This window comes from Balaenoptera acutorostrata, chromosome 4 (assembly GCF_949987535.1).
Source record: "Balaenoptera acutorostrata chromosome 4, mBalAcu1.1, whole genome shotgun sequence".
Taxonomy (NCBI): domain Eukaryota; kingdom Metazoa; phylum Chordata; class Mammalia; order Artiodactyla; family Balaenopteridae; genus Balaenoptera; species Balaenoptera acutorostrata.
In genome coordinates, this window is record NC_080067.1 from 3,640,161 (window position 1) to 3,659,319 (window position 19,159).

At 45.5% G+C, this 19,159-nt stretch overlaps 1 protein-coding gene across 16 annotated transcripts in view; it reads left to right on the plus strand.

Annotated features, from left to right (window-relative positions):
• Positions 1–13,804, plus strand: part of THRB (thyroid hormone receptor beta) — a 386,038-nt gene extending 372,234 nt beyond the window's left edge. For all 16 annotated transcript variants that reach the window (XM_057545136.1, XM_007173862.2, XM_007173859.3 and 13 more), the window contains 3 exons: positions 3,489–3,635; positions 9,028–9,286; positions 13,502–13,804. In XM_057545136.1, the coding sequence (XP_057401119.1) occupies positions 3,489–3,635; positions 9,028–9,286; positions 13,502–13,743 (648 nt within the window). In that variant the 3' untranslated portion in view covers positions 13,744–13,804. The remainder of the gene's footprint in view (positions 1–3,488; positions 3,636–9,027; positions 9,287–13,501) is intronic.
• The last annotated feature ends 5,355 nt before the right edge of the window (positions 13,805–19,159 follow it).

A 19,159-nucleotide genomic window follows, 5' to 3' on the forward strand; every position in this document is an offset into this window, starting at 1 on the left:
ACTGAAATTCTTCCATGAGAGTATTCTTTTCATTTATTGTCTGTCTTCCTTCACTGTGTGAAGGTTCCTTGAGGATACATTGTTCATTGCTGTCACCTCAGCATCTCAAACAAGGCCTGACCCCATAGTAGTTGCTCAGTAAACATTGGTTGAGTGCATGTATAAACACAGGTTTATTCACTCACTCAATCCTCCACCATTTGGCCCAGTGCCGTCTACACAGTAGACAAAGATACTCAAGGCATATCCCCCCACCTTGAGAAGTTCATATCTTAGATGTATACCTGCATAACTACAGTACAAGTAATAGTAATAAGTGTGCCTAGATGCCAGATGAGTGGTAACATGGACCACCAGGTGTATTCAAATGAGGTAGAATCATTTCCCACTGAGGCCATCTGAGAGGGCTTCGAGGAGAAGACAGAATTGGAAGTGGGTGGGATGTGGAATTGGCAGAGATGAGAAGCAAGTGAGGACTTGGAAGAAAGCAAAAGTCCAGAAGGAAGGCTGCCCTGAGATGGAAAAGCATGAAGCAAGTTGTGGAAGAGATGGGAAGAGGTAGGCAGGGCAGGCTCTGGAGGTCCGTTAGGGCCCCCTGCCCACCCCTTTGAGCAGCTCAAGCACTTAGATCCACAGAGGCAAAAGGCAGGCTTCCCCGCAGTCCCCAGTGGTGAGCCTGCAAGCCTCGCCTATCCTCAGTCTGCGAGTTTGATCTCGTGTGCACAAACACACGTGTGTGTGAGCACACGTGTTCAGGGAGTGGACTGTAGGCTACTAGCTGTAAGAAGCTATCCAGTAGATTCAACTGTGCCAAATATTTGTACTCTTCTTTATTTTTAACATCTTCCAAATATTTTAGCAAATAATGTGTCGTCCTTATGGGTAAAAAATCTTCAGGGAAGTCACAAACAAGCTCAACTTTAATTGTATTCCTGATGTGTTAACTTGGGTCAATTCATACATATATTTTTTTCTAGTATCCGAGACCTATTATGGATATAAAGCTTAATAATGTAATAGAAGGCTTTTACTTTGTATGTGGTTTTACTTCTAGCAATTGTATTTTCCATTAAATACCCAAAGGCTTAAAAGAAAATTTTTTTCCTACTCTGATATTTATCAACGGGAAAGCTTGTGAGGTTGTTACATTTGGGCATTTAATTTTAGGTAAAATTGTCATATTTCCTTGTATAATTTCCCTCCTATTTTTCAAACCTTTAGAGGTATCACAGACGGTGACTCAAATGCCCCACAGACTCACAGATTAAATGGAAATTATTAACATCCATAGTAAGCCACTGAAGACCATTCCAGGCCAAAGCTATGTTATTAAAATATTTTTATTTCTTAAAAAGTTCACCCTATATGTGTGTGTGTGTGTGTGTACACCTCCCTACCTTTTTAATGTGTGACCATGTTCCTTTTATCAGTTGATCTTCATAAGAGAGCTGTAAAGTAGACATGCAGGTGAGACAGGCCGCATTTCAGGGTGGCAGGGATTAGAAAGACCAGCAAGGAGGTCTGAAGGATGCCGGAAGTAGCAGTGACCAAACTTCACTGTGCATCAGAATCACGCCCAGACTTTCTGTGTACCTTTTCCCTTAGCTCAGTCTATGTGAGAAGGACAGAGAGAGAGAGAGAGAGAGAAGCTGTACATGTGATTATTCCATCAATTCCGTCTGCACCCGGAGAACCAGTAGCCTTCCTAGGCTTTGCCATGCCAGCAGTTGCCCCAAAATATCGTCATTGATTCTGAAACAAGACAGAAGCCAGCTTTCTTTCCCATCCACTCACTGCCCCCAAAACAAACAATAAAAAAAGTAAAATAAAATAAACAGAAGAACCTCCTGGATAATTCCAAAAAGGTCAATGCTGCCAGCGTTTGTTATGTAATAGATTTAAAATTCCTTCCCCAGGCTGTACCCACAACTTTGACCACACTTTGGAGGGCCTGGTCTGCTCCTGTTGACCCTGGTGACCTGGCAACAAGAGAGTGAAAGAATCATCCTTGCTTTTCTTCGTGCTAAAACTTAGACGTGAGCAGTAACAGGGGAGATGGGGGAAGAAAACTGGGAAGTGGATTCCTCAGTGGTTCTCAAAGTGTGGGCTCAGACCAGAAGCATCGGTGCCCTGGGAAGCTGTCAGGAGCTCAGGTTCTCTCTCTAACAGAGACCTACTAAATTGGAAAGTCTGGGGGTCATTTACTGATGCACAGGAAAGTCTGAGGACCTTGGAGGCAGGCCACGGTCTTGTCACCCGCGGTGCACTCGCCAGCCATTCAGCGGTGACGGCTCAGCAGGCTCCCAGAGCCAGTACCCCCTGCCCTCTCTGCCCCGCTTCCCACGCCTCCCACCCTGGCTGCCCGGTTCCTGCCTGGCCACCGTGACCCTAGGCAAAGAGGGTCACCGTCGGGCAGTGTAGGATCCTCTGATCCCATCACAACTTCCTGGAAGACCAGCAATCAGGCCTGGCCTCAGGGGACCGTCTTTAACCTCCCTGGGTGCTCCTCTGCCCACCTGCCTGTCGGGAATTGGGTGAGAACCCCTGAGGCAGTCACTGTCATCACGAGGACCAGTAAGGGTGACCGGGAGGACTGCTCCTGGCAGGGAGCACTGCTGACAACAGCAGATAGTGGAGAGGCCACGGCGTGGCGGTCACTGGACAGCAGGCCGAGGTGCTAGAAGGCCCCAGTGGACGTGGGGGCCTGGCGTGTGCGCAGCGCCTGAGGGCTTGCGCGCATGATGCTTCTGCACCAGTAGGTCTGGGGAGGGGGCTGGGATCCTGCATTTCCAACAAGTAAGTCTCCAGATGACGCCCAAGCTGCTGACACCCACCCCGTGAGCAGCAAGGCGATGGATGGTTGCGAACAAGGGCAGAGAAGTCGTACTAGTACATTCTCCACTCTGCCCTCAAGTTTGCCCAGCGCACACAGCCCAGTCCCTGGAGGCGACCCAAAGCAGAGGGCTTCCCCCGGCCTGCGGAGGCCTCCTCCAGCTGGCGTGTGGAGGGCTCGAGCCCAGCAAAAGGCATCAGAAGCAAGAACGGAGCCCCCGGGTGCTGTTGGCCAGGGCTCCCCATCGCTGCCCACGCCGTGCCCACCTCCCGCAGAAAGGCACCCTCCAGACTGTGCCGTGCTCTGAAAACGGCACCCAGAGCCCCCAGAACCTAGGTCACCTTTGTGCGCTCAGAAGCAGAACCCAAGTTCCTGTTGTTCCTCCCTCTCTCCCTCTTTCTCTCTCTCTCACTTTCTCTTTCTTTCTGCAGCAACAATCCTGTGACCATGATCACTAGGGGCCTTTCAAAGCAATGGCCAAGACAGGTATCTTTGCTCAGAGAACTAAAGGATGCGAAAACTGTAGGCTCTGTTAATAAAAGATGTGGAAACTGTACAGTATGTCAGTTCAGAAGAGGTTTTCTGCCACGTGAGAACCGTGATCCGGGATCCCTTCAATGTCTTCATTTAAATTTTCCTTGTCTCGCCTCCTCAGCCAGAAGACATTGGACAAGCACCGATAGTAAACGCCCCAGAAGGTGGAAAGGTCGACTTGGAAGCCTTCAGCCATTTTACAAAAATCATCACACCAGCAATTACCAGAGTGGTGGATTTTGCCAAAAAGTTGCCTATGTTTTGTGAGGTGAGGAGATTGCTTTTCCTTCTGCATTCTTTTTCATTATAGTTTCCTCCATCTCCAGGAATACTGACTATGACGTGTAATTTAATACTAATTAGTCGGGGCTTAGTCATATGAAAGCCATGGCGGTACAGAATGGCAATGCACTGTTTCGTATGCCTCCCCACCTTCTCTGTTGGGTCGTCATCCATTAGCTTGTCCACATGAGGTCGACAAAGAGCCTCTCGACCTGCCTAGCTCCAGGCACAGGAAAACATGACAGCCATCACTCCATCAGTCAGCACCTGTGATGCCCCGGTTGCCACGCCCAGGTTTGCCACATTAAATCCAGTCCTGCTAACAGATCAGCAGGATAGCTCTAATTAACCCCATTTCACAGATGGGGAAAATTAAGATCAAAGAGATGAATTTCACCCGCTCAAGGTGAGGCCGTGGTTCTTTTGAGTCGCCATCTGTATTATTTCCACTACGTATCCCAGCAAGATGGCTGTGTGGTGGTTTCTTCATCCTCAAGGATAGGTGAAATGACCCTCACAGAGCAAGGATCTTAAAATCTCCTTAAGTCTTCCCTCTTAGAAGCTCACCCTTTCTTGCCCCACCTTCAGGGCACACTGAAGAGCTCACCCACCAGAGCTCATAGACTTTCCTCGGGACGCTTCATCCCAACTGTAGCCGTCCTACCATGTGGGAGCTGAGGACACGGGCTCTGCAGGGGCAAGCGTCCTAGATGAGTTATCAGATGTCTTCAAACCTTGGTTATCTCATCTTTAAAACAGGAGTCATAGTAGGATCTACCTCTTAGAACTATTAGGAGGCTTCAATGGGATAATTTATGGGTAGTGCCTGGGTCATAAATGTTCCGTAAATTTCAGCTGTTAATTCTGCTGTTCTTTCATCTATTACATTACCATTCTGTCTCTAACCTTCCTTTTTTTTAATCAAATGGGGTTGATTATGTTTTCCGGAGAATCTTCCCCTTCGAAGAACCCCACCCAGGGCCAATCTGTTGCTCTTCAGACCTCCAAGAGGTCCCAGAACGATCTCGAACAGAGAGGGCCACGTCCTGCCCCGGGCCCCTTATGTGAAGCTACCTGAGTGCCAGCGAACCTGGTCTCCCCCAGCAGGAGGCTTAGTGTCCTCAGCTGGAACGATCCCACCCCACCGTGGCCTCCACTTCACGTGCGTCTGAGTTTGCAGTCATGGGAGCCCGCTAGGATCCTGAGAGACCACAGACCCTGACAGGGACCCTTCTCGTGGCCATCTCTGAGCCTCCACAGAAGCCATACCCGGAAGGACAGAGCAGTGGGTTTCGGGACACAGGGATCTGGTCGTAGGCCTCGCTGAGACAGAGTGTATGCTTCCTGCTGCAGGGTGCTGGGGGCCAGGTTCCACGCGGGCCGGCCAGCAGCCCCATGGTGGGGACCACTCGTACCCACCCCAGAGGAGCCGGTGAGCCCGAGGAACTGGGACTTGTATCTGTATCTGGTGTGCTTTTCCATGCCTCTGACCATTTTTAAAAATTAACATCTATTAAAGTTTTGGAGGCTGTTACAGAAATCATACGTATTCATTGGAGACCGACACAGCACAATAAAGGTTAACGATTCATGGTAACACCACCAGGAGATTAAACTGCTGACATTTTGGAGCGTAGTTCCTTTTCTCAAACCTATGTGTGTATACACACGTACATATATACACACACGTACATATATGGAATATATTAATCTAGTTTGTACCATAATGAACGTTCTACTTATGAAACTACCTTTTCAAACTTTTTACTAAAGAGTAAGGGGCACATATCATAAGGGTGCAGGTCAATGAATTGTCACAGACCGAACACACCCACGTAACCAGCACCAAGATAAAGAAACAGATCACTGCCAGCACCCTGGTGTCTAATGCCTTAACTTTCTACCCTCAACTGTAGAACATAATATTTAAGTATTCTCTCATGAAATAACATTGCTTAACTCTACAGTTAGTTAATTTTTAAATTTTTATACAATTTTTAAAGGTTACTTCCCATTTACAGTTATTACAAAATAGGGCTCTATTCCCCGTGTTGTACAATACACCCTTGAGCCATCTTATACTCAATAGGTTGTACTACCCCCTCCCCTCCCCCCTACTGGTAACCACTGGACAAAATAATATTTAATGACCACATAGTATGCTAAGGAATAGCTCTCCCATAATTTAGGTTACCTGCTGTTACAGGATCTTTAGCTCACATCCAGTTTTTCACTAATATAAATATCCTGCAGCGAGCATCCTGGTACCTATGCCCAGTTCACAAAGCTGCCTATTTCCTAAGGGCAAATCCTAGAAGTGGAATTTAAGGACCTTGGCTACACCTTTTAGTGCTCTCGATACGTGTTGCCAAGTTGCCCTCTAGAAAGTGTGTACCCTCTCACGGCTGTGCCGAGGACACCGGCTTCCTCTGACTCCAGGTACCATCTTTCGTTTCTGTGCCCTGGGTTGAGTTTGTTTCCCTGGACCTCTCTTGGTCCTCTCCAGGCTGTGCCCTCTTTTCTCAGTCCCTGGTGTCTGGAAAGAACTCCGCTGAGTTTGCTAGCTCTACAACTTGAGCTAGCCTATCAGTCCTGGGTTCCCCTTTGAATAACCACCAGAAAATGTTTTTCAGAAAATGTAAAGCTCATGGAAACCAGCCTCTGAGAGATATGTCAGTTAAAGAAAGAAAAGAAGCCTTCGCCACCACCAGCCACAAACACATCATGCACTTATGTCCTTGGCAAGGCTGAGGGCTCAGCACGCAACTTTTCAAGCACGAGTTGTGGCGAGCTTCTCCCTTCAAGTTTCCCTTAGGAATTTACATCTGCTTCAAAGTCATGATTTCATCTCTCTTTCAACCCTGATATTTTGTAGTCTCCAAACTGAAAAAAAAAGTGGACGGGCGGCTACTTTGACAGCAGAGATGCGTACGTTTCTGGTGTTTGTGGCCTCCTGAGGGCCTTTACCCTTTGACACCCTCTTGGGAACGCCAAAGAGGGAAGTGAACTGTGGAGGCCCTGAGCTACCTGTGGAGTGGGCTGGAGACCCCAGGTGGCCTCGGGGACCAGGAGTTTCGTGCCAGAGGCAATCTGACGCGTCTGCTGTGCAAATCGCACTCGCAATAGTTTTCTGCTAAGATCCATGCCAGCCTGCCGACCGAGGGCTTCGAAAGATCTAACGTCAGTGCGGGCAGAGCTGCCAAAAGCGCACATAAGAATCACTCGTTAGAGTGCAGGGTACTGGCATCCCTGCCAATCAACCCGAGTGACACTCTCCCAGGAGCTAGGCAGAGGCTATGGGAGGCCCCTGCCTCTCTGCCTGGCAGGCCCTCTCTGGAGCGTTCTCACAATGGAAGTATTTTGGCAGGTGACTAAGAGATTGTTTGCCCACATGCGGAAACAGGCCTCAGCAGGATCCTGCAAACCCCTCTTAAAGGAAAAGGCATCTGGCCTAGTTTTTAAGCCGTTGGTGATCCTTGACAAATCCTTATTCTGCTTTTATTGAAATTTTAACTCTTAGACACTAAGTTTTCAAACGAAAACTTCTACTTCATCTATAATCAGACTTGGCTACCAAGATGGGGCCTGCCCGAGTCTGCATACTTTGTGACAGCTTAAAAAAAAAAACAAAACAATGGTTTTATCTGAGTAGTCATTTCTCTTTGCTACTCTATGTCCGTGGTTCTCAAGAGTGGGGTCCCTGAACCAGCTGCATGGGTATCACCTAGGAACTCGGAGAATGCAGACTCCAAGAGGGCAGGGCCAGCAGTGTGTGATTAACAAGACAGTGATAATGGAGACAGTGATAGGGCTGCAGACAGGACCGCTGCCCTCGGCAGGAAGGCCAGCGTCCACCCACTTCCGCCAACTGTACACTTGCCTGTGGAGGATCTAGCTAAGCTCTGGTCTCCTGTTTCCCACCAGGCCCCAGGGCCAGGAATCCAAGGATGTAACTGAGGAGTACAAATTAGAGCTTAATTAAAAGCAAATCACAGTCATTTTTTTTTTTAATGAGTAGAAGGAGAGAATTCACATGAATGGATTCCAGAACCAAATACAAAATGCCTTTTATTCTGTAGAGAAAGCAAAGCAATTCGAAATTAAACAGTAAGGTGGGTAGGTTGAGTTAGTAAAAAATATGAAATAGCCCATATTTTCAAGGTAATTCAGTAGTATTACTTTCAGTCTGACATAATATCCTAAATTGAACTAGTCAAGTGTTGCCAAGAGTATTTCCCAAAAGAGAACTGGTACCTGCTTTAATGAAGAGTTAGAAATTACGTGTCATTACATGTTCATTGTTTACGGAAACGCACACCCAACGCCCTTCAAAGAGCGAGCTCTCCTCTTCTCCTGGCCTTGGATTCTGACAGAGCTGGCTTCCACCCCTCGCCTCACCCACAAACACTCATGGGACTCCCTAGCATGTCGCTTGATCTCTCAGTGCCTGAATTTCCACACCTGTCAGTAAAATTGGAATTAGAATATTTACCTCACTGCATTGCTGCGAACATTAAACAAGGTGATGTGTGTAAATCTTAGCACGATGCCCAATTCATCAAAAACACCCATTAACTAATAGTCTTTCAAACTACTTTGATAATGGCACCTAATTAAACATTCTCCCCCTCCAGAAAATCAAACTCTCATTTTTTATTATTTCTCTTCGCAAAGTTTTTTTTTTTAAGTTTATTATTAATGTTGTCATCACATTATCACAAATCCTAATTACCAGGGCAACCAAATGAGCTTAAAATGAGATTACCACACTGGCGGAAAGATCCAGCGTGTGGAGTAATTCTGGTGCCCGAGGTGCTGAGGAGAACGTAACAACCTAGGAGCCAGGAGGTCTGGATTCTGGTCTCACCTCTACCTCCGGCTCACTAGGTGACTGAGCAAAGCTGGGACATCTCTGGGTCCTATGGGTGACATGCATCTGTAAGCGACCTCCTCATTCTCGGTCTTTTAAGAGATTCGGGGAGCAAACTTGCTTCAAAAAACAGAGCAGGGCAGTTGCCAGCTAAACGGTGGAGTCAGCTGTTGACTGTTAGAGCTACCAGACCAAAATGGGGGTGCATTTAGGCAGGTCTCAGTTGGTGTTGTAATAGACACCCCCATGACTAGCACAGTTCCACGTGTGACTGGAATATAATGCAAACGACCAAGATTAAAGTTGGTGAAGATTACGAGCAGTTTGGAGTATGAAACATGGTTGTGGACGTCTGCAGCCGAGCAGGAAGGGAAGGGCACGGGCTCACAGAGGGCAGGACGGGTGCTGCTTGCGGGGGACTGCTCCCGTGACCCTGAAGGTCCCGCGTGCGCTTCCTAACTGGCATTTCTCCGCCTGCAACTTGCTGACATGCCCTGATTCTTTTCAGCTGCCATGCGAAGACCAGATAATCCTCCTCAAAGGCTGCTGCATGGAGATCATGTCCCTTCGCGCTGCCGTGCGCTACGATCCAGAAAGTGAGACTTTAACCTTGAACGGGGAGATGGCGGTGACTCGGGGCCAGCTGAAAAACGGGGGTCTCGGGGTGGTGTCAGACGCCATCTTCGACCTGGGCATGTCGCTGTCTTCTTTCAACCTGGATGACACTGAAGTCGCTCTCCTTCAGGCCGTCCTGCTGATGTCTTCAGGTGAGTGTGCCCAGACTGGGCAACCAGAGAGCTCGCGCTTGTCTGGTGTGCATTCAGATCACTTGATGAGTTTCTGGTCCCCCGCCGTAGCTTCAGAATCACGTCTCGCTCCCCTCCAGCAAGCGAGCGAGCGGGGGTTTGCCGACGGCCTGGGACCTGAAGGAGGGTGTCAGGCTCCTGATGCTTCCTGCAGTCTGCCCACGTAGTGGGGAGGGAAAAGAGGAGCCATGCTAAAGACTCGATGAAATGGTCCACCTTCAGTAGACACTGCCCGGCCTGCCTGGGGCAGTTGGCCAACCCTGCCCCCTTCTGGTTTTGTGTGTACCGGACTTCGCACAGGATGCTGGTGTCACTCATACCCTTATCCTGTGTGGTGGACAGGCTCTAGCACGGCCTTCCCTTTTCCTCCTCTTCAGATGTTCACCCCCTCCTGTTGAGTGTGTGAGAGCCCATGACTTGCTCCACTTAGAATCTGGGGAATTTAGTGTCACCCACGTGACTGTGTTACATTATATTACACGCGAGTCCCTCTTGGGAGCAGATGTGCTCTGACAACTCTCCTTGCTCAGGTGACAGGGAGCTGCTTGTGGCCCCTGGAAGCCAAGGGCAGTCTCCAGTCGATCGATAGCCAGTGAGAAGCCGGGGCCCTCGGCCCATCAGTAGAATTATCCTTAAAGAAATAAAATGTGTAACTCATCTAAGGCCTCCCTGTGTGACCTCGAGTGAAGCTTCTAGGGTCTCTGGCCTTCAGTGTCCTTTAAAATGAAGAAATTGAACAAAGTAAGTGCAGAGCAACATCATGTTGATTTTCTGTTTGGATCAAAAGTTACAGGATCCTGTGGAGAATTTATCTGGCACATGCAAAGAGAGAGAGGAGACGGGGAACAGAAGGGAGATTCAGCAGAGCCTCAGAGCAGCAGCCTTAAATATGAAGGAAAACATGAAATTAAACTGCACAAATTGCAATTTGAGCTGGATAGCAGATTCCAAAAGCCAGCATATTTTGTTTAAACTCAGAAGGGTGCATTGAGACAATAGCCCTGATTCTTCCTTTCAGATTAAGCAGAACCCTACTTAGAGTTTTACTAATACAGATATTTCAATAACTAGACACGTGAAGCATGAATGTATCTGATCAGAGCCACAACCTGAGGAGAACTGGGCAGGGGGATGGTAGGGCTCCCTGGAGCTGTATGAGGAGTTCATTCAGGTTTATGCTTTTTTTTTTTTTAATTTTTGTTGAGGTATAATTGACATATAACATTGCATTAGTTTTAGGTATACAACATAATGATTGGATATTTGTATATATTTCAAAAAGATTGCCACAATAAGTCTAGCTAACATCCATCCCCATATATAGTTGCACATTTTTTTCTTGTGATGAGGACTTTTAGGCTCTTAGCAACTTTCAAATATGCAATTACAGTATTATTAGCTATAGTCACCTGTACATTACATCCCTATGACTTATTTATAACTGGAAGTTTGTACCTTTTGACCTCCTTCACCCATCTCACCCACCCACCCCCGTCCTCTGGCAACCACCAGTCTGCTGTGTCTATGAGCTTGCTGGGGTTTTGTTTGTTTTTTAGATTCCACAAATAAGTGCGATCATACGGTATTTGTCTTTCTCTGACTTATTTCACTTAGCATAATAACCTCAAGATCCATCCATATTGTTGCAAATAGCAAGATTCCATTCTTTATGACTAAATAGTATTCCAGGGTAGGGTGTGTGTGTGTGTGTGTGTGTGTGTGTGTGTGTGTGTGTGTGTGTGTGTGTGTGTGTGTGAGAATCACGTCTTCTTTATCCATTCATCCATCAATGGACACTTAGGTTGTTTCCATACTTTAGCTATTGTAATAATGCTTCAGAGAACATGGGGGGGGGGTGCAGATATGTCTTTGACTTAGTGATTTTGTTTTCTTCAGATAAATACCCAGAAGTGGGATTGTTGGATCATATGGTAGCTCTATTTTAATTTTTTGAGGAACCTCCATACTTTTTTCCACAGTGGCTGTACCAACTTACATTCCCAAAAATAGTGCATAAGCATTCCCTTGTTATTTCTTTTCTTTTTGATAATAGCCATTCTGACAGCTATGAGGTGATATCTAATTGTGGCTTTGATTTGCATTTCCTTGATGATTAGTGATCATCTGGGCATCTTTTCATGTCCCTGTAGGCCATTTGTATGTCTTCTTTGGAAAAATGTCTATTCAGATCCTCTGCCCATGTTTCAAGTGGAATGGTTGGCTTTTTGCTATTGAGTTGTATGAGTTCTTTATATATTTTGGATATTAACCCCTTATCGGATATATGATTTGCAAATATCTTCTCCCATTCAGTAAGTTGCCTCTTCATTTTGTTGATGGTTTCCTCTGCTATGCAGAAGATTTTTAGTTTTACATAGCTCCCCTTGCTTATTTTTGCTCTTGGAGGCAAATCCAAAAAATCGTTAACAAGACCTAGGCCAGGTAGCTTACCACCTATGTTTTTCTAGGAGTTTTATGGTTTCAGGTCTTACATTCAAGTCTTTAATCCATTTTGAGCTAATTTTTGTATATGATATGAGACAGGGGTTCAGTCTCATACTTTTGCATGTGGCTATCCAGTTTTCCCAACACCATTTATTGAAGAGACTGTCCTTTCCCTGTTGTATATTCTTGGCTCCTTTGTCGTGAACTAATTGACCACATATGCATGGGTTTATTTCTAGGCCTTCTATTCTGTTCCATTGATCTATGTGTCCATTTTTATGCTAATACCATACTGTTTTGATTACTATAGCTTTATAATATTATTGTAAATCAGAGAGTGTGACGCCTCCAGCTCCGTTTTCCTTTCTCAAGATTGCTTTGGCTATTCGGGGTCTTTTATGGCTCCGTACAAATTTTAGCATTGTTTAATCTATTTCTGTGAAAAATGCCATTGAATTTTGATAGGGATTGCATTGAATCTGCAGATTGCTTTGAGTAGCATAGACATTTTAACAATATTAATTCTTCCAATCCATGAGTATGGGATGTTATTCCACTTTTTGTGTCTTCTTCAATTTCTTTCATCAGTGTCTTGTAGTTTTCAGTGTATAGGTCTTTCACCTCCTTGGTTGAATTTATTCCTAGGTACTTTATTCTTTTTGATGCAGTTGGGAATGTTATCTGCAAATAGTGACAGTTTTACTTTTTCCTTTGGATTTGGATGCCTTTTCTTTCTTTTTCTTGCCTAATTGCTCTGGATAGGACTTGTAATGCTATGCTGAATAAAAGTGGCAAGAGTGGGCATCCTTGTCTTGTCCTCTATCTTAGAAGAAAAGTTTTCAGCTTTTCACCATTTAGTATGATGTTGGCTGTGGACTTGTCATATATGGCCTTTATTATGCTGAGGTACAGTCCCTCTGTACCCACTTTTGCAACCCAGTTGTTTGCAGCCTAGATATTCCCCCATCATCCAGCCTTCTTTTGACATCCTTTTATCATTTTTTTGAAACTGCCTTGATTCCTCTCCTACATATTGTGGGAAGACCAGTGGTCCTCCCAAGACTTGGGAAGGCTTCCTGGGCTGTACACGGTCATGGTCTCCTCTAGCTCCAGCTTCCCACTGTGACTCTTCTCTGCACAGGGTGACCCTAGCGTGGCTCACGTCCCCTTTTCTTTTCATTTTAATTTCCCAAGACACCACCAACCCAGGGCTGCTACGGTAGCAACCAAAGGTATAAGGGACGGGAAGGTAAACAACTAAAATTTGATATTGTGCTGCTTTGTCTTCACCAGTGTTTCTTCCCATCGGACATTCCTCCTCTGGCATCCAGGCCTCCTGAGACCTTCGCAATCTCTTTTCACACCTCTCTCTTCTCTGCATGTCCATGCTTGTCAAAACCCTTCCTCATTATGCGGAGTATTTCAGCTCTCTAGGCAAGGCTTCTCTTTCTGTACCCTAGGAGGGAGGTATTGCCCTTCACACCCAAGGAGGTGATTTGTCTAAACTAGAGACATTTATCTGAACAAAGCATTGACTCGCTTCATGTAAGTTACACCACTCCCTGGTATCTTGGTCCCTGATGCCCCAGAGTTCCTATAGCCTCCATGCCCATTCCTAGGAGTTGAAAGTCCCCAGATCGGCCCACTTCATACTAAAGGGCTTGAACTGGACCAGGCAAGCCTTCTCATTTCTGCCTCCAAATTAACCTCCATCTTCTTTCTTCCCCTCAGACCGCCCAGGGCTCGCCTGTGTTGAGAGAATAGAAAAATACCAAGATAGTTTCCTGCTGGCCTTTGAACACTATATCAATTACCGAAAACACCACGTGACTCACTTTTGGCCAAAACTCCTGATGAAGGTGACAGATCTGCGGATGATTGGAGCCTGCCATGCCAGCCGCTTCCTGCACATGAAGGTGGAATGCCCCACGGAACTCTTTCCCCCATTGTTCTTGGAAGTGTTTGAGGATTAGACTGACTCATTCTCATAATTCCAACAGCACTGCTGGGTGTCATTTCATTCCATTGCCTAGCTCTTTTTTGTTTGTTCCTTTATTTCTTTGTGTTGGGAGGGATTGTTTGGGGGAAAGGGGAGGTAGTCCTTGGCCTAGACATGGATGAAATTGCCCCTTGAATGCGGGTACTTGTAACTACTGCATTTTGTTCTCCAGTCCTTTGATGTGAATGCTTTGGAGGTTTTACAGTTGTGGAGGTGGCAGGGGACAATCATTAATTCACCAGCACCAAGCCATCACCAGCTCCCATCTGTCCCAGTCAGAGACTGGAGCAAGCAGAATGGTGCGGCAGAAGACTGAAGAAGACTCAAAACCAAGACAATATCGTCATCTTGAACCGATCCTGATTTTTGCAGCACTCAGATTAGCACATTGCAGACCGCCTTTGGTTAGATGTGGCTTTCAGCTTCCTAGGGAAAGGTCTGAACCAATTTTTATCTATTCAAGAGCATGCTGTTTTCAGCACTCTTTATTCTCTCTTAGCAGCCTAACCTGGAATGTATAGGAATATTTGTTTCCCAACAATTAGCTGTCCTTTCACTGTAATTGTTACAGTCCTATGATTTAATTCGTGTTATACAAGGGCATGACTCAAAGATGTGCAGGTGTTTGACTGATTGAGGCCAACTAGGAAAATCATTTCTTTCAGTAAGCCCAAAGAAATTCGAAGTCTTCACGAATGTCAGTGACTCAACAGTTTCCAAAAATTCACCTAGTGTTACCTCATAGTAAGAAGGCTTCTTACAGTTTAGGCTCAGAGAAAATTCCCACAAAAATCCAACCTATTTTACAGTGTTGTCGCCGTTCAGTGACATCTGACCCCTCACCTCCCAAACTCCTGAAGTTATTCCGCCTGACTGCATCTCTGCTGAGCCGACAACAGATGTCCCTATGGATCAACCCTTGTAACCGAGGAGCGATAACAAGCTGAAATCTAAGTCTTGTTCTGGAGGGATGCCGGAGAGAGATTAGTGCGGTTATGTGCTAAGTTGAAGGAAAGGCAGTGCTCTTACAGCCTCCTCTCATCCCGATGCTCTGAGGTTGCTTCCTTCTGGTCTTAGATCCAGAAGCTCTTTGCTTTACTCACAAGTGTGTCCTAGGCCCCCTTTTCCCTCTGACTCTGAGGCTTGGCTCTCACCAAACAAAGCCTGGTGCAGCCACTGACTCTCTCTGTCCCTCTGATAGCCTTGCCCTGAAAGACACTAAGCAGAAAACACCTGTAGACCACGCACACGAACCCTCACTCACCCTCCCTGCCCAACCAGCCTCCCCAGTGACGAACGCTGGAGTAGGGTGTGCCCAGACGGCAAATGGTGCCCCTGGTCGCTTCAACGTCAGAAGATGGGCAAAGGATATACCCATGCAATCGAATGTATCTCATTCTTCACTGGCATGGTAGATAGACATAAACTATTCCTCTGCCTGCCTTGTACTGCCTTAGCCTGGAGGTATTTGGGAAAATAAGCCATATCAGTGAAACTTGCCTAAAAACCATGTGGATTAATTCTTTTTTTAACTGGCCCAGAAGTCAGGTTGCCTGAGTTCTAGTGTGTGCTGTCAAGTGGTAGATTTGTGACCTTGAGTCTTGGTTTTCTCACCTGATGAATAGGTCATGAACTCTAAAATCCTTCCCATCCTTAATATTGTACTAGTTTGGGGGATGGGAGAAGGGGGGATCAGGTTCTTTTGACGGTTTCTTTCACATTCAAACTTCTAACTTTATTAGACAGAAATTATGGCCCTCTTAACAGTTAAGGAAAGTATATTTGGTGTTGATTCAAAAGGAATTTGACATACTTCTCATCAGTTATTTAGAGAAAGGCATGATGGCTTTGGGAAAGGAGGAAGAACAGCATTAAAAATCCCAAGTGTGACCAGAAATAATCTGGGAGGAAAATGATTTGCTTAACGTGCTAAAGCAATTATACTGGCTTCTGGGGAGGAAAGAAAACAAGAACAGCACTATGGAACTTGCTAACCAGAGAAAGGAAACAGGTGGAGAGGTTGAAATTATGAACATGAAGTTCACGGGCAGACTACTGGCTTTGACTTATCTACGGTGTTTTGGTTCTGTTTTCTTAGGCAGCCTCTAGCCAGTCTCCTCACACCCTCATGTTAACATCTCAGCTCCCTCCGTTGACTCTCCTTGGAGAACTACTCTTTGAAACATAAGCGCTTCATCACCTTCTCTGCTCCGGGGCAACTCTGAGAAGCTTTTCAGGGTGGGGCAATTTTTCCCTCCGAAGGGAAGGAGAGAAAAGCAAGCAGGGGGATCCTGGAGGTTCTCCTCGGTCAGCAAAGCTCCCCAGGAAAGTCCCCTCAGTTTGTTTGACAGAGATTCCCCAGTGCATCAGACACCCCCAGATTCAGTGTAGGTACAGAGCCTGATCTAAAGCTGCAATGGAATACTTTAGGGATTAACATGACTGGCCATTGGCCCAGCAGCTTGGTAGATCTACAGCGACCCAACCAGCCCCAAGTAAGTATGTTTGACCCTTGGCTCCCTAATGATTGCCTTAAACAGGCAAACCCCGATCTAAAAATCTTGTCGAAGGCTGACTACTTTATGCTGAGTAGGACAAGGCTTCAGGTACTTCAGGTTGAAAGGAAAGGCCGTAAGGACTGAAAGCACAACCCCAGTGGTCAAGGTGACTCATTCCTTCTGTAACTGATTGAGGTACTTAGTGCACCTCAAGACTCCATCCTATAAAACTCGATTAGGAGGGATCTGCTCTGGATTATTTTAAACATTTTTTCTTATGTTGTCCAGACTTTCAAATCAAATGTGGACTGACTGAAACCCTTCCCAGTGGGGAGACATCCCAGTAGAGGAGAACACACCGTACAGCTGGGATTCCTATTTATAAATCACTTAAATTTGGGGTGTCCGGTGTGTGTATGTGTGTGTGTGTGTGTGTGTGTGTGTAACCCTCAAGTGTACTTTGCTCTTCAATTAGACGTGAAGCGTTTCTAGAAATAGTGACAGAAGTTAAGATCTTTTCTTCTTTACGATTCTGCTCAAAACACCACGTGCCGCCTCCGAGCTTTTTCTAGCCACATGAGCCTCGGTCCTCAACGGCACACTTGCCGTGTTGCTGCCTCAGCCCTGTGATGCCTCTCACCTGTGCCCCGAGAGACGCCTCTTCCACCTGCAGCGCGGTCATCGGGGTGGACCGCCCAGCCCGGCTCCACCCCCGCGTCGCCTCTGAGTGAACAGGGGTGCAGGCTTGGCTCCTCCTCAACCCTAACCCCCCTCAGACCCAGCCTCCACGAACTGCGGATGCCCTCAAAGCATGTCACTGTCTGTGATAACATTTTTATTCTATGGACCTCTAACCCATTCGTGTCATGTTGACCTTTTGCTGCATGAGTCATAAAATATGAAACTGGTCTTATGGTTTTTGAAACGTAGCCAGCATTTGTAAGGCTAAACCTTTTTCATAAACTGAATTGAAGTGAATAACCAGGCCACAGTTCCTCTTCAAAAGGAGAACGCTTACAGACATTTGAATCTCGTTGTCCTTTCCAATGGCTACGGCATCAAGGTTCTAAAATAAGCTCGTAATTTTTCCTGTTATTTTAATAATATGGAAATATTAGCATAGTGTTTCTTTTGATAGGGACAGACTATAATCCATATTTAAATTTTATAGAGAAGAAATTTTATTGTACTGTGATGTAGATATTTATTATCCAGGTAAGGATTTGCCCGGTGTGTATTTTTTACAATTGAAACATTTTACTTTAATCTTTAAAAGAAAAATAAAAACTTTAAACACACACACACACACACACACACACACACACACACACACAAACAGACTAAGGGGAAAAAAGGTTTGGCCTTATCACAGAAGTTTTACTGTGCTGTACAAATGTTTGCAAATGCAAAAAGTGTGCATTTCTAGTGTGTTTCTACATTCATTAATGCCGCCTTCAAGAGCAATATCGTGCAGGTAAAATGCTGTTTGTGGCTTTCTGTTGCACAGTTAAAGCTGACCCACCTTATGCACAAGACAATCAGATATAACCCTGTCCTCCTCAGGATGCAGATAATACCCATGTACGTTACGGAGCACAATGCAAGACAAAGGAAGACACTTTGATTACATGTGTATTGCTGACATAGAAGATATCAGGGCATGCATGAGTTGACATTATGCCACTGCTTTCTTTTGGTTCTTCCTAATTGGCATTTTTCATTTGATTATAGAGCCAAATTAGTTATGAAGCCTTTCTTCAGAGAAAACACCTTTTTTCCCCCATCATGTTTTCATGTCCTGAGAATCAGAAAAATTCAACAGAATAGGAAAAGATTTACAGTCATCAGAAGATTTGTTTTGCAAACGGTGTTAAGTGATATTGCTAGATCGGTAATATTTTTTTCAGCCTAAAACTCTATTGAAATCTGTGATCAAAATGTTTTAAACTATCCAAAACGAAAATTTGTATATTTGGGAAAAATGGATTTTTACATAGCTTTTGTATGCAGATATTAAATTGTAATTATGACTATAGCGGGCATAGATAAACTCATAAGCTACAATTCTAAAAAAGAAAAAAAAGAAAAAGCTTATAACGGATATAATTTCCTGTCTCTTTCTTTAAATATTATTTTCTACATAAGCACGGGGTTGCCTACTCTTCTCATCTCGCTGCTTCCAAAGGAAGGAAAACAGGGATGTAAGGGCATTTGTTTCATAAACATCCACTAGAATTAGCAAATTTTCTTGGGAGGAGGGCATGGGGGGATGGAGGGAAGTAAAAGGCTAATGGGAGATATCCTCTTTGGAAGGGGCCACAGAAATGGGGTGAGGAGGGAAGAGTGAAGTTCCTGCAGCTAAAGGACTACATTCATCTTTTTATCTCAAAATGTTCTAGAATATTATTAATGGAATTATACTACCATCAGTATCAATATATGTCTCAATCCCCAATTCTCTGAACACATGTGAGTTAGGACTCTTGCTGTGATGAGTGGCAAAAAAAAAGCACCTAATGGGAATATATTGTCCATAATATCTGGAAAGTCCAGGAGTGAGATGGCTTCAGGCGTGGCTGGATCTGGGCACTTAGTACGTCAGGATGCGCCTCTTTTCATCCCTCTGTGCAGATTTCCCTTTGTACAAATTTCCTTCGGGTGGACTTCATGCTCACATAGCCTTTCCTCCTATGGTGGCCCCTGGTAGCTCCAAGATTAGCCTTCTAGCTCCAAACCAGTGGAAAGAGAGTTTCTCTTCCCCAACAGTTCCAGTGAAAATCCTGAGCCTACTCCCCACTGGCCCAAATTGAGTCATGTGCCCATTCCTGAGCCAGTCACGGTGCCAGGGAGGACGGATATGCTAATTAGCTTAATCCTCTGAAATCCTGGAAC